The sequence below is a fragment of the Callospermophilus lateralis genome, chromosome 3 (assembly GCF_048772815.1).
Source record: "Callospermophilus lateralis isolate mCalLat2 chromosome 3, mCalLat2.hap1, whole genome shotgun sequence".
NCBI classification, from domain to species: Eukaryota; Metazoa; Chordata; class Mammalia; order Rodentia; family Sciuridae; genus Callospermophilus; species Callospermophilus lateralis.
In genome coordinates, this window is record NC_135307.1 from 34423529 (window position 1) to 34439322 (window position 15794).

Here is a 15794-nt window from a genome sequence, read left to right on the forward strand (position 1 = left end):
GATGCTTCCTCACTGATGTGTGGTAAAGGGACCTGTCGCTAGAACAAGGGACCAGAGAGCGTCCACACTGCTTAAAGGAAAGCCTCTTTCTAACCGTTTGTGGAACTTGTCCAAGCAAGGGACTCCAGCAGTCGCCTGTCTACACTAGTGTCCCAGAGGCTCAGCCACCGCGACCTTCCCACCCGCGGATCCCTGTAGCTTTCCCCCACCAGCCATGCTCCTGCTCCTGCCGGTGCTCGCGATGGTTTTCACCCTGAGTGAGTACATGCCATTCCCTCTCCCCTCCACCAAAGTAACCGTGTTTTGATTGGAACTGGAGAGAGTCGCCTCTTCTCCACAGCCAGGTCTGCGCTGCTTTTCCTGACTCAGCATCAATGTTGCAGGAGGAAGCGGAGCCCAGTCAGTGACCCAGCCTGACCGCCACGTCCTGGTCTCTGAAGGAGCCCCTCTGCAGCTGAGGTGCAGCTACTCATCTTCTGTTCCTCCCTCTCTCTTCTGGTACCAGCAACGCCCCAGCCAAGGCCCCCAGCTCCTCCTGAAGTACATGTCAGGGGCCACCCTGGTGACAGGCATCAATGGTTTCCAGGCTGAACTGAGGAAGAATGAAACCTCCTTCCACCTGAGGAAGCCCTCAGCCCATTGGAGCGACTTGGCTGAGTACTTCTGTGCTCTGGGTGGCACAGTGCCTGGGGCTGCAGGGGGAGCTGAGCACAAACCTCCTGACACAGGGCACTTTCTGTGACACACAGGCTCAAGCTGGAGAGTTTTCAAGAGGTTTTCCTTTTCTGTGCAGCCCAAGAGGACAGAGTGGCCTGAGCCCTGGGGAATATTTGTTTCCTGAATATTTGCCTCCATGTCTGTGTACTGCCCCCTTCATACTGGCTGTGGCCCAGATAAAGGTTTTGTGTTGAATTTCTCCAGGAGGGACCCCTGTTTTCCCCCACAACTTCATGCTCCAACTCCCACCTGACACCTGCACTCTGAAGAACATAGCTATAAGGGCTCTCAAATTAAAAAGGCAGCAGCACTTTCATTTTTAAAAGTCACTTCTAGCATCCACTGTGATGATTAGCATTGCCTCAAAGGAACTTTATTTAGCGTCTGGTTACAGACATCCTCTAGTGTCTTTTTGGTGTGCTATTTCTTCCCGTTTTACTTCTGTACCCCTTTTCATTTCTGTTTGGAATTTTCCTGACACCACATTTATCTTTTCATTGTCCTTTATTTCAAGAAGGTTTACACTTTTCAGGGACAAGAATATTTTAAAGTTATGGTGAAAACACTTATGTTCTACTGTTTTTTAAAACTGTAAGTCTGCAATTCAGTAACTAGGAGCAAAATATAGTACAACAGACCTCTAGAACTTTTTTTATATTGTCTAACTGACACTTGGTTCTCCTGGACCAGCATCTCCACATATCATCATCTCCTTAGTCCCTGGCAACCACCATTCTACTCTGCTATGAGTTTGACTAGTTTTGATACTTCATCTAAGTGGAATCATGCTGTATTTGTCCTTCTAAGACTGGTTTATTTCAATTAGCATGATGTTCACAAGGTTCATCCGTATTGTTACACACGGCAAGGTCACCATATTTTTAAAGGATAATAATATTTAATTTATGTATATGTCACATTTTTTATCCATTTATCTACTGTCTGACATTAGGTTGTTTCCACATCTTGATTGTTGTGAATAGTACTGCAACACACAAGGGAGTGCAAATATCTCATTGAGATCTCAATTTCATTTATTTTGGATAAATACCTAGAAGTGGGATTGTTGTGTTATACAATAGTTCTATCTGTAAATTTTTGAGGAAGGTCCATACTGCTTACCCTAATGGATACAACATTGTGCATTCCCACAACCCCATGTTCAAGGGTTCCAATTTCTCCACTTCCTCACCAATACTTGACTGTCTTTTATTTTCAGACAGTAGCCATCTTCATAGATGTGAGGTAAAATCGAATTGCAATATCTCATTCCTCTGATGACTGGTGAGTTGAGCACAAAGGACCCTGAAGAGACCTAAGACCATTTTGAGAAGTTAGAACAACCTGAAGGTATAACACCTCCTGGGGTCTGAATATATTACAAATCTTCAGTAATTAAAACAGTGTGATTCTGTCATTAAGACATACATACAAACTAATGGAACACAACAGAGAACCCAGATATAAGGCCATGAATGTACATTCAACTGATCTTTGTCAAGGATACCAAGCTCACACAATGAGTAATGAAATAAATATAAATGTTCAATTAAAATATTTCTACAAAAGACTATGTTAATAACTTATGGTTAAACATTTTAGCAACTCATAACTACCATGAAAATCTGTAGGACTGATTAGAAGGAAATTGTTCTTAAGTCAGAGAAGATGAAATGTTACTTAGCACTAATTCATAGTTGAGGAAGTGATTGTGATAGTGTTTGAGTGGTGTCGTTCCTTCCCTGGTCACCATCAGTGGTCCTGTTGCTGAGCTGCCCTCTGTACAGCTAGGAAGCAGCTGGCTGAAAGCCCCAGGAGATCCTGTACCCGGGGTACAGAAGAACTTAATTTTCTATTAATTGCTATTAAACATATTCACATCTGATTGGCCTGCACTGAGAGCTGTGGATAAAATTCAAAAATTGTATTTAGAATAAAAATTATACCTTTTAAACTGAGTCCCCTTTCTGTATTTTCAACAAAACAGAATGAAAGCTAATGTGCTTGCTTTGGTAATTTTGACTTTTGTAGTTTTTATAAAACTAAAAAATATTATTCTCACAAGCCAGGTAACTCTAGTGTATGAACACAACTTCTTTAAAGAGAGTGAGCTGAACGTGCTTTCCCCAAAGGATCTGGTAGACTTTGTCATTGTTCATACCAGGGATAAAGAATAGTGGGCTAGCAGTTAGAATGAAATATTCTTGAAGCATATTTTAAAATAATCTTTAAGTAAATGGTCTAATTTCTACATACTTATTACGCTGAATTGTCTTTTTTGACACTGTAATAACTGATGCTTCAGTGTGCTTAATTTTAGCAGCTTAAAGCAGTGCTTATTAAGGAAACATATAAATATGAATACCTCACATTGAAAGTTATTATGCTATATTTTTAATGTAACAGTGCAAATCTTATTAGACACATGAATGTATATAATTATGTTAAATGCAAATGTTTTAGTCATCTTTTTTACTGTCATGATTAAAGACCCGACAAAGAACTAGTTCAGGGGAAGAAACGTTTATTTGAGGGCTCACAGTTTCAACATCTGTGTCCAGTCATAATAGGCCTCATTCCTCTGGGCTTAGGAGAGGCCTCATTCCACCATGGCAAAAAAGTATAGCTGGGGGAAGCAGCTCATATGAGGATCAGGAGAGAGACTCCACCTGCCAGATATAAAATATATATCCCAAAGCCATGTGCCTGATGCCCACCTCTTCTAGAATATTACTCAATTAATCCCCACCAGGTTCATAGAACAAACAAAAACAAAAAGAATGTGTATTGGGAAACTAGAATCCGATAAGTGATTTGTGAATATTTATTATCAGTTCCCTGATTATTAGTGATGTTTTACATATTTAAAATATATCTTTGGCTATTTATATGTCTTTGGGGGAAATGTCTAGTCAAGTCCTTTTCTCATTTGAAAATCAGTATTTTTATTTTTTTCTATTGAGTTATAGGATTTTTAAAATAAATATATTGGGGATTAACCTCATATCAGACATGATTGTGAATATTTTCTTTCATCCCATAGGTTACTTTTTTGCTCTATAAATTGTTTCCTTTGCTGAGGGGATTCAGATAAAACAGGGCCATTCGGGTGGCTCTCATCCAAAATGACCTGTGTGCATGTAAGAAGAGGAGATTAGGGCACAGACAGCAGAGGCAGAAGGGAGACCAGTTGAGGACACACTGAGAAGATGTCTATCTGCAAGTCAAGGAGAGAGGCCTCAGGAGAACCCAAAGCTGCTAACACCTGGACTTTTGACTTAAATCCTCCAGAATTGTGAGAGAATAAATTTTGTTGTATAGATCACGGGTCTGTGGTATTTTGTAGTACAACTAGCAAAGTGGCACTTCACATATGCAGCCTATTTGAGATAGATGTGGGCACATGACTGGGCCCCAGGAGTCAGGCGCATCATTTCCCACACTGATTCAGGAGCCAGTAATGGAATAAATGAAAGAATAAATGAAAGATTAAGAGTTTCCTTTGGGGCAGTGGGAGTAATTACAATAACACAGGGATGGCAGGGCTGCAGAGACAGTGGAATTGCAGCTGCTATCTCATCCTACTTGAGCAGCCTTGCAGGCACCACCTGCAGAGTCCAGGGCTCAGAAGAAGAGCTCATGGATGCTCAGAGGAGGGCTTCTCCAGACTGATTTTCTGTGCTGTGCTGAGTTGGTAGATTTGAGTCCAGTTCCTGAACCTATTGAGGATTCCCAAGCAAACCTGGTATTCACTAAGTTGTTCCTTTTTAATTTAATCAAATCAGAGTCCATTTCCATGCTCACAAAATAAAATCTCTGACATATATAGTCTCATTCCAGCATTAGGTTTAAAAAAAAAGTCAGATCATCTTGAAGATACATTTGTAGAAATTGTAATAGTAGCAAGCCTAACAGTGCTTCTCAAAGGTATCCAGTAGTTACTGGGTTCCAACATTCTTCCTTCATAGAGTTCTTACCTGCATTCAACTGTATCTGCTTTTACTCTAAGCTGGAACCAGCATTCAAGGCAGGAAGAGAATGGACTATATTTCAGGTTCCTTCTGTGTCAGTTCTGCACACTTCACCATCCAGAGCCCATTCCCTCAGCAGGATGATATTGGCGCCACCAGATGTCAGTGTCTCCCTCTTCTTAGACTTAACTTTCTGTGTGTGTGTGTGTGTGTGTGTGTGTGTGTGTGTGTGTGTGTTGCGCACGTGCTTCTGTTCTTACTTGCTTGCATGTGTATTTAAAGCAAAGAATTGAGTTTGTTGCTGAATGACTGGGTAAAAAATAATTGAGACTCTGGGAGGAGACTGGAAGGCTAGATAATTGTTCAGTAATAGGAAATCTTCTCACTAAGGGGTTTGGCTCCCTTTTAGGGCACAGAGCTGTGCCTCCTGTGATCCCAATAAGGAAGGAAGATGCAGAAACTCCTGAGAGTGTGTTTGGTGACCCTGTGGCTTCAGTTGGCCAGTGAGTGGGGGGCTGGTGGAGATGGGAACAGGAGACTGGAATTTAGAGCCCACATGCTAGAGAGATGAGGTCTTCCTGTGATTTGGGGAATAGGATTTGAAAGTTCAGTAGTGACTTCTGGTCTCTGGCCTCATTTCTGCCTAGGGGTGAACAGCCAACAAGAAGAAGAGAGCCCTTGGGTCCTGAGTGTCCAGGAGGGCGAAAATGCCACCATGAACTGCAGTTACAAAAGTAGTACTACCACTCTGCAGTGGTATAGACAGGATTCAGGTAAAGGTCCTGCTTTGGTGATTTTAATACGTTCAAATGAGAGAGAAAAAAACAGTGGAAGACTAACAGCCACCCTGGACACCTCCACCCAAAGAAGTGTCCTGTCCATCACGGCTTCCCAGGCTGCAGATGCTGCCACATACTTCTGTGCTACAGATGCACAGTGATCAGCAGGCACCTGCAGCCCTGTCGCAAACCCTGCCAGGGCTGCTTCCCAGAAGCCCTGACCATGGGTGGACTTGGTGGTTTCACATCCTCCATGAGGTGGGAAGAGAGTCCGTTCAAAATTGTGATTTTTTTTAAGCATTTTGGAATGGGGTTAAGGTCCTGAGATATGGAAAAGGAACAGCAATGCCAGGCTCAGCTCTGCCCATCTTGGCTCCATGTCCTCAGGCTCACCCTCAGTGTAGGTGCCTTCTATATCCTCACTTGACTTGAAGGATTTCAATCCCTGATTCCAAATGATTCTTCATATTCTAATTTTTATCAGGAATAAAAGTAAGCCCTGTACACCAGCAGAGGACAAGGAAAGAATGCTCAGTATTGGAAGGTGTTGTAGTTAGGTTTTTTTTTTCTTTTCTTTTTTTACCTCCTGTGACTTAAAGATCTGAATAGAACAATTTTAGAGGAGGAAAAGTTTATTTGGGGGCTCACAGTTTCAGAGGACTCAGTCCACAGAAGTCTGGCTGTATTTCTTGGTGCTTGAGGTAAGGCAGAACATCATGGCAGAAGAGTGTGGCAGAGGGAAGTGGCTCACATGACAATTTAGGAAGCAGAGAGAGACTCCATTAGAGAGAAAAAAATATATATAACTTAAAGCCACGCCCCCGATGCCACACCTCCTCCAGCTGCACACTACCCACCTTCAGTTGCCACTCAGTTAATCCCTATCATGGGATTAATTCACTGATTGTTAAGGCTCTCATAACCTAATCATTTCTCCTCTAAACCTTCTTGTATTGTTTCACATGTGAGTTTTGGGGGGACTCCTCACATTCAAATTGTAACAGAGAGTCTCACCTGTCCTATTGCAGGGCTAGACCCAGAGGGGTCTTTGAGTTGCCTGAGATGACTCTCGGTTTCCTCTGGTTCCAGGGAGTGATGAACTCTTAGGCATTGGGGTTAGGAGGGATCTTAAGATGTGTCCAAGCAAATCTTCCATCTCACAGCTGAGGATTGGAGCTGTTGAGTGATAAGAGAGGGAAACATCTGAATTGGATACTGCCATTTAAGGGTTGTGTAATTTCCAAGCCTCAACTTCTACATGAGGAAAAAGGGAATCTGTAAGAAAGTCCTAGTTTCCCCATCTAACAGGAGAGTATATTCTCACTAGCCAGGACCTGAAATGCTGTGTTGTGAAAGGCTTCTCGGATCAAGTACATTGGTTTTCCATCTATTTATTCTCCTCCTATAAAATAAGTAAATGCTGACTATGGGTTTCTTGACACAGTTTTGAAACTACTGAAAATGTGTTTGTGGAGAAAATCAGGGCATATATTTATAATGCATGCTTGGTGAAAAAGACGCAGGGGGAGGGGAAACACAGGTTAGCACTGTGGTTCCCCAAAGCCCCACCTTGACCTGCCAGCATCACCTGTGCCAGAGGAGCCCAGAGCACCACGGAAGTTGTGGACTACTGGGCTCAGTGCTGGCTCACTCAGCGGGCTCTGTCAAGGTGATGGGTTTGTATTTTTAATGAATATATGAGCCTTATTTAGAGATTGGCAGAGCTTCTTGTTACAGAAGACCCCAGGAGTGTTTTTAACAAGGAGGAGGTTACTTTTCTCTCATATAAAATAGTTCTATACAAAGCAGGGCTGTCATTTGTTGGGGGCTTCATCGTGTTGTGGGGGACCTCGGGTCTTTCCAGCTTAATGTTTCTCATCCTTCAGGTGTTCCTGTTGTGTTTACATTCCCAAAAGACTGCTAGAGAGCCTTCCATGTCATACCCCTTCAAGGCGGAGAGAAGATCACAGGTGATGGGCACCTGCTGGCAGAGAAAGTCCTTTCCTGAACCCCCACCCAGCAGTCTTCATTGACATTTCACTCACTAGTCGCCAGATGTGCCCCCCACTCCCACCAATGGAGGGGTAGATGGGGTTCCAGGACTTCTTTTAAAAAAATGTGCCTGTGCTGCCATCCACATCAAAATAGAGTTCTGTTAGTAAAAACTAGGAACGAATGGGCACCAAATAGGCAATGTACACTCCCCAACACCCTCAGTTTAGGCCATGTTAGGACTCATGTATTATCTGGGTCATATTTATTCATTTTCTAATTGCTACACTTAATCTTTCACTCAGGTACATTGGATTAAGCTCATTAACTCTTCCAAAAGATGTCACAACCTTTATCACCTAATTTTCCTCCACATCCTAATTAAAAACCCACCTTAATCCTTTGCTCCTCTTCCCCAGTGCACTTGACACAGCCCCCCCCCCCACAGTCCCATGACAATGTAGACCTTTGTACTGAGAGCAACCTTGTCAGATACAATTAGTTCCATCTGGATTCACAGATAGAGAAAAACTTCCTAATGTGACCTAAACCTAGCAATTTGAAGGGTCCCTTCTCCTCCTCTTCCTCCAGTTCCTCTTCCTCCTCCTCTAAACATGCTTTCCCTTCCCTGAAAACAGTGAAAATTTTGACTGTCTGCTCATTCTTGTACATCTGGTCAAGAGTCCAAAAAGTTGAGAATCTCAGTGACCTTTCTGACAATCAGGGACCTCTGGCTTTCAAACATGCAATTCCTCCTTAATTTCTTTGATTATTTGATTTTAAAAAAGATCTCCATTACTACTCTGTTTGCTTCTTAATGGCAGGGATGATAATTTGTGCAGCTCACTTGAGAATTCTCAGCAATAAAGTACCTCAGGTATGATGATAATCGACCCTCCTTCTTTCTCCTTACTATCCAGTATCTTAGATAACATACTTTTTCCATTTAAACCTTCTCTAGGAGTTGTGATAATATCCTCATGGAAAAACAAGTCTGAAAATCAGGCTAAGTGAGTTTCTCAGACTTAGTCCATGGATCTTTAGAGGCATATAAATAAATTCTGGGATGTAATAGGGGTCAGCAGCCTATGGCCCCAGAGTCAAAAAGAAGAGCATGCCATTTGTTTTTATAACACAGGTTTGCTGAAGTAGCCAGACCCATTCATTTTCATGTCGAAAAGGACTGCTTTTGTGTGAAAACAGCAGAGTTGAATTGCTACAACAAAATTATGACTGCAAAGTCTAAAATACTTACTATTTTAGCTCTTTATAGAAAAGAAGTTTGCAATCCTGAGGTATTTTTAGATTTGGAATTTTCTGTTGGATGACAAAAAATTTTTAAATTTTTGTTTTTATAATATTTCATTTTATCAACACATGTTAATTATGAATATTAATGGTGTTTGATGTGATAATTCCACATATACATACAGTATGCACTGGCCAAATCCTACCATTTTCCCCACCCCTCAGCCATCCCAGTCTTTAGTAATCACTATGCTACTTTCAGGTCAACTATTTTTTTTAACTCCCATAAATGAGAGAGAACAGACTGTCTTACTTATTTCACTTAAAATAATATCTTCTAGTTTCATCCATTTTGCTACAAATGAAAGGACTTTGTTCTTCTTAATGGCTAGGCAATATTCCATTGTGTATATATAACACATTTCCCATTATCTACTCATCTGCTGACAGGCACCTCAGTTGATTCTTTATCTTAGCTATTGTGCATCACATGAACACAAGTGTGCAGGTATCTCCTGGGTTTGCTCATCTCACTTTCATTTCTAGAAGTAGGGTAGCTGGATCATATGGTGGTTCTATTTTCAGTTTTTTGTGGAATCTTCATACTACTGAGTTCTACTAATTTGCATTTCTGCCACCATTGTATAAGAATTCTATTTCCTCCATATTCTTATCAACATTTATTGTTCTTATTATGTTAATTATTTTGGTAATAATTCTAATTTGAGTGAGAGAATATCTCATTGTAGTTGTGATTTGTGTATCTTTAGAGGCTTAGATATTGAAATATTTGTATTTCTCCTTCTAAGAAGTATCTATTCAAAAAATTTTTGCAGTTTTAAATTATAGGACTTGCTTTTTGTTAAGTTTTTTGAGCTCCTTACATATTCTGGATATTAACCCTTTGTCAGATTAAACTTCGGCATATATATTTATTGCATTCTGCAGGTTGTCTTTTCTCTCTATTGATTGTTTCCTTTGCTGTGCAGAACTTTTTCTTTTGGTATATTCCTATTAGTCTTTGTTGTTGTTGTTAGTACTGGGAAGGGAATTGAATCTACTGTTGCTTTGCCACTGAGATACATCTATAGACCTTTTTATTTTTTTATTTTGAGGCAAGATCTCACTATGTTGCTGAGGTTGGTCTCCTACTTGTGATTCTCCTACCTCAGCCTCCAGAGTTGCTGGGATTACAAGTGTGCATCACTGTACTCAGCCCATTAATCAATTTTTGAATAAAAGCATATGTCTAAGCATCTGGAAGACTAACTTATAATTAAACATTCTTGTTGATTATGATGATTTTGTGTCATTTTCACCAAATTAAGGGTAAAATGAGATAATAGCATTTTTTAAACCAAGGCATCATGGTTGTTTAAGTGGATAAAAGTTTTCAGAACAATTTTGTTATTATTTTGATTATGTTCTACATACACATAGGCTAAATGCCAAAGAACTTGCATTAACATAGTCACAGCTCTCTTCTTTGCAACTTGAATTTCACTCTAGGGAAAATACCACATTCAAAGATGGAGAACAGGCTACAGGGTCAGGGAGAACATGGAGGGCACTGTCCCTTCTTGTGTGTGGCTAGTTGACAAATCCCCTTCTGCACATTTCTCTTTGCTTCAGCTGTGGCACAATCTTGTAGGGCAGTTTGTCTTGCTTAATACCTGAGCCAGATTTTGAAGAAGATTCCACAAGGAATCAAGCAAGTAGAGGAAGAACTGTCTCAACTTTGGTGGATTCCTGAAGGAAACCTTCTGCTGACTCTCAGACAGCCATGCTATCTGCTTCCTGCTCAGGACTGGTGATCTTGTCTATATTCAGGGAGCAGCATTTACTCAAAATGGCTAAGATGTTCTATGCCTTGATTTTAGGATGACCTTCGACCCTCTTGGAATTGGAGAATATCCCTATTACATTTCCAGTGTAACAATGCCTTTGGTATATTAAGAAGGGTGGCACGGAGTCTGTATGAACCAGACAGAGGGCTCCCCACACTCCCAGGGGGAGCTATGACCCTGAACTGCACTTACAGACACAGCTGTCCCTTTCCTTTTCTGGTATGTCCAGGTATGTAAACTAAGGGCTGGGCTCCTCCTGAGAAGCTCATCAGGAGACCAGCAGTGTTTCCAGGCAAGCCAGCTAGGGACACAGCTCCTTCCCCATAAAGAAACCCTGCCTGCAGAGGTGAGCCTGGCCTGACATTGTGCTCTGAGGCTCTTGAAGGGCAGCACAAACTCAAAGGGTGAGGAGGTCCTGGGTGTGGTCACCCAGGGAGGGGTGATTCCTCTGTCCAGTATTCCTGGCTAGAGATCCCTGCCAGGACCTTCCAGCTCTGTTGCCTCAGAGCTAGGACATCTGGAGTTCTTGGATTACTCTCCAGGGCAGAATTGGGGGAGGGACAATGTCAAAGGAAACTGGGCTGTTTTCCAGTGGAGCCTGTGTTCAGTACAGATGTTTGTTTTCTTCCATAGATAAAGAACAAGGTCCACTAGCTCTGCTACAGGACATTTTAGTTAGTTGGTCTGTGCTGAAACAAGTCACTTTAACTGCTTATAAATAACCCGAGGCAAAATAGTTTATGAGCTAATCTGTGATTTCTTTTTATAACTGGAACCAGGAAAGTGTGTCTTACTGATTTTTTGTTTTAATTTGTTATATATGTCAGCAGAATGCATTACAATTTATATTACACATATAGAGCACAATTTTTCATATCTCTGGTTGTACACAAAGTAGAGTCACCCCATTCATGTCTTCATACATGTACTTAGGCTAATGATGTCCATCTCATTCCACTGTCTTTCCTACCCTCTTTCCCCCTCCTTTCCCCTCCCTCCGCTCTGCCCTATCTAGAGTTGGTCAAATCCTCCCATTCTACCCCTCAACCCCATTATGAATCAACATCCTTGTATCAGAGAAGACATTTGCATTTTTGGGGGGGATTGGCTAACTTCACTTAGCATTATCTTCTCTAACTCCATCTATTAACCTTCAAACACCATGATTTTATTTTCTTTCAATGATGAATAGTATTCCATTGTGTATATATACCACATTTTCTTTGTTCATTTATCAACTGAAGAGCATCTAGGTTGGTTCCACAGTTTAGCTGTTGTGAGTTGTGCTGCTATAAACATTCATGTGGCTGTGTCCCTGTAGTATGCTGTTTTAAGTCTTTGGGAATAGACCAAAGAGTGGGATAGTTGGGTCAAATGGTTCCATTCCAGTTTTCCAAGGAGCCTTCATACTGTTTTACATATTGGCTGAACCAATTTGCAGTCCCAACAGCAATGTATGAGTGTACCTTTCTCCCTACATCCTCCCGAATACTTCTTGCTGTTTGTATTCTTAATAGCTGCCATTCTGACTTAGAGTAGTTTTGACTTGCATTTCTCTAATTGCTAGACATGTTGAATATTTTTGCATATATTTGTTGATTGATTGTATATCATCTTCTGAGAAGTGTCTGTTTAGTTCCTTGGCCTATTTATTGATTGGGGATTATTTGTTTTTTTGATGTTAAGATTTTTGAATTTTTTTTTGTATATCCTAGAGATTAATGCTTCATCTGATGTGCATGTGAAAAAATTTGCTCCCAAAATGTAGGCTCTCTATTCACCTCACTGATTGTTTCTTTTGCTGAGAAAATATTTCTAGTTTGAGTCCATCCCATTTATTGATTCTTGATTTTAATTATTGTGCTACAGGAGTCTTATTAAGGATGTCGAGCATGATGCAGTTTCGGGCCTTGTTTTTCTTGTAATAGGCACAGTATCTCTGGTTTAATTCTTAGGTGGAGAAACTCCAACTTTAGTAAATGAAACATTTATTTGATCTGCCCTTGATTTCTTTTTCCCATGGGGTTGTTTAGAAATGTGAATGCTGAAAACATTTTTAAGAGGACAGCTAAGAGAGACCATCCTCCTGTCTGGGACTCTGCAGGTTAAGAGCAGCCCTGTCAGTACAGGCTGTTCCAGGGCATCTTGCTCACACTGTGCCGACACACCTCACTCTCACCTTTCACTCAACCTGGCAACTCTTCAATGCTGAAGAATGACCTTGAGGTTCTGTGCTCTGAGATGTTCAGGGTTCTGCACATGACTCTAGCAGTGAAACCTGACTTGTTGTTTCATTTTGTTTTTTCATTGTATTTGTGCCCACCATACTCCTGCAGCAACCAACAAAAAATTCAGCTGTCTGCTTACAACAGAGGAGGATGCCCATGTTTACTGGGATCTCAAATGGATAAAGTACTCTCATGTTTCTCCACACCAAATAAACATAAACAGATGCACTTGGGCTCTTGCTGCAACCCTTGGGGAGTCAGTTAGTGAAAAGTTAGGGGAATGTCCCTAACTTTTTGAAGATCTGGGAGCCCTGCATGTTCTTTTTCCACCTTGAATTCTCTGGGCTTGGCAGGTGTAAGGCAGGCTTTGCAAGGCCTGATGCTACTCTCATTTCAGGGCTCTCTTTAAGAAAGAGAAAATTAGCTTGGAAATACTAGTTTCTGTGGCTGGAATAGCAGGAAGCCATAAAATAAAACCTTTATTTGTTTCTTGATAAATCTGTCTCTGAATCACATAGAGATTAACTATCTCTATAAGAATGAATTATTATGGGCTGTGGGTGTAACTCAGTGGTAGAGCACTTGACTAGCATGCATAAGACCCAGGGTTTAATTCCCAGTACTGAAAAAAAAAGAATTAATTATTTTAATAGCCTCAATTTGTCCAGATTTTCACAGGTTTCCCTGCCACAAGTCAAGCTTTCAACCACAGCAGTTGAGACACTTAACTATCTTTCATATATTTTTACTTTTTTCAATTTTAAATAACAGTTTTATTGAGATGTAACTCCCATGCCATAAATGTATCCTTTTAGTTTATTCACAAAATTGTGTAGTCATCACTACTAATTGTAGTACATTAGGGCAGTAAAACAATTCTGTCTGATACTGTAATGGTGGACACATGTCATTATGTGTTTGTCTCAACCCATTGAATGAATGGCTCTGTCATTGAAACCTAACATAAACTACACACTCTGGCTGACAACAATGGGTCCATGCAGTTTCTTGAGTTACAAAAAATGTATCTCTCTGCTGCAGGGTATTGATAGAGGGAGGCTATGTATAAAGGGGTCAGAGTCAGTTTGTGACTCAGGAGACATGATATGAAATTATTCATTAACAATAAATAAAGTATTTCCCATGTTAATTTTGCCAGATTCCATGATTGGCAAGGTAGGAACAAAGGTTGAGACTAAAAGTTTACCTTCTTGTTATAAAGTCCAAACTCTGTTTTTATTTTTTGCCTTAACACCATCTGTAGGATAAAAAGGCATATGTAAGACCAAAAGATATATGACCATGTTAGCCTATGACTAGAGTTCATAATAATTTTAAGTTCTCCGTTTTACATCAAAGGAAATACTGAAAAGGATCCAACCCAATAACTTATAAAACAGCTTCTCAGAGCTGTCATCTCCCACTATACAGGAAGCATGTGACAGGACCCAGGCAAACCTGCCCTATATCTGGTAACTCCATTTCCTGTTAGAGCAGATGCAGCACATAGCCCAGTAACTTTGCTTGTACCTCTTGAGCAGCAGGTGCAGAATTAAGATCTGGATTTGAGGCGAAACATAGAACATTTCTCTCTGGAAAGAGCTACCACTATGCTGGCCACCAGCCTGCTGGGAGCAGCCATCGCCTCCATCTGTCTTGGTAAGGATGTGCACAAGCACAGGGCGCAGGCTCTTCTCAGCCCTGAAGGTCCTGCAGAGAAGATCTTTGTTTTCTGATGAGGTTCTGAGGGATGAATAAAAGGCAATGGGATCAGAGTGCTGGGTCCTTAGTCACTCTATCCTTTTGACACCCATAGTTCCAGATAAAGGATTAGTCCATTTCTTCCTCTCTCCTGCAGAAACCAGCATGGCCCAGAAGGTAATTCAAGCTCAGACTGCAATTTCTGTGGTGGAGAACAAGGCTGTGACCTTGGACTGTGTGTATGAAACCAGTGATTCTATTTATTACTTATTCTGGTACAAACAACTACCCAGTGGGAAACTGACTTTCCTTATTCGCCAGGACTCTTACAATGAGCTAAATGCAACAGAGGGTCGCTATTCCCTCAACTTCCAGAAGGCATCCAGTTCCATCCAGCTCACCATCACAGCCTCACAGCTCATGGATGCAGCAGTGTATTTCTGTGCCCTGAGAGAGGCCACAGTGAGAGGGCTGCCTGTGGGAGTCCCACAAAAACCTCAAGAAGAGCTAGGGCCTCTGGCGGGAGACCCCACCACAGACAGGGAGGAGCAGGGGCTGTGTCAGCACAGATGGGGGTTTGGCAAGGAAACCTGAGTGCAGTTCATGTAGAATGTCCAGATGTTCACTTGTGAGAAGGATGTGTAGCTCCTGTTCTGTGCGATAGATTGAGAAGAACATGTAGTACATATTTTTATAACACATGCAAAATTTATTTTCAAAGTGCAGTTTAATAAGACTTATTAATCTGTATTGATTTCATTGAATTGAGAAAGTTTTCAAATTACCTTTAAACCCAATCTTGATTTTATTGATGAGTTGTTAAAATTTTAGAATCATAAATGCATTTATGCATTCATTAGTATGTTGAATGCTTTAATCCACTTGTAAAACAAATGATTTTCATTTTTCAGAAATTTTCACAATATTTTTTCTCAAAAATAATCAGAATAATTTTATAATCAATCAGGTCAAATAAATTATTTAATTTAGAGCTTTTCCCATAATCATACTAGGGATCTTTAGTACAAGCAGAGTATATCTGAAATTTCCCTAATTTGCCTCAGTCTGGCTTCTCTCTTTTTGATATGATTACGATTTTTTAAAAGCATCTATATCTATTGCTGCCTACAAAGAGAGATGATTAGTTGAAAATTTGTCTTGACCCATGGATTCTCTTGTCTTCATCCTTTCTCTTCAAGTTACTGCCAGTTTGAAGATGAAATGAGATCAAGACCAGAATGACAGCTGTCATAGCTGCCAACACCAGAGGGTCTTTGCCGGCGTCAACTTCTAGACTAAACATGAAAATGT

The 15794-nt window shown here is 40.8% G+C and overlaps 1 pseudogene and 1 gene segment (V, D, J or C); both read left to right on the forward strand.

Annotated features, from left to right (window-relative positions):
- Nucleotides 1-241: 241 nt before the first annotated feature.
- LOC143641528 (T cell receptor alpha variable 8-4-like) lies at nt 242-742 on the forward strand. The segment is given in 2 exon segments: nt 242-257; nt 384-742. Coding segments are annotated over 2 exon segments (375 nt in total).
- A 13650-nt stretch (nt 743-14392) lies between these two features.
- On the forward strand, nt 14393-15077 carry LOC143394591 (T cell receptor alpha variable 19 pseudogene; annotated as a pseudogene).
- The last annotated feature ends 717 nt before the right edge of the window (nt 15078-15794 follow it).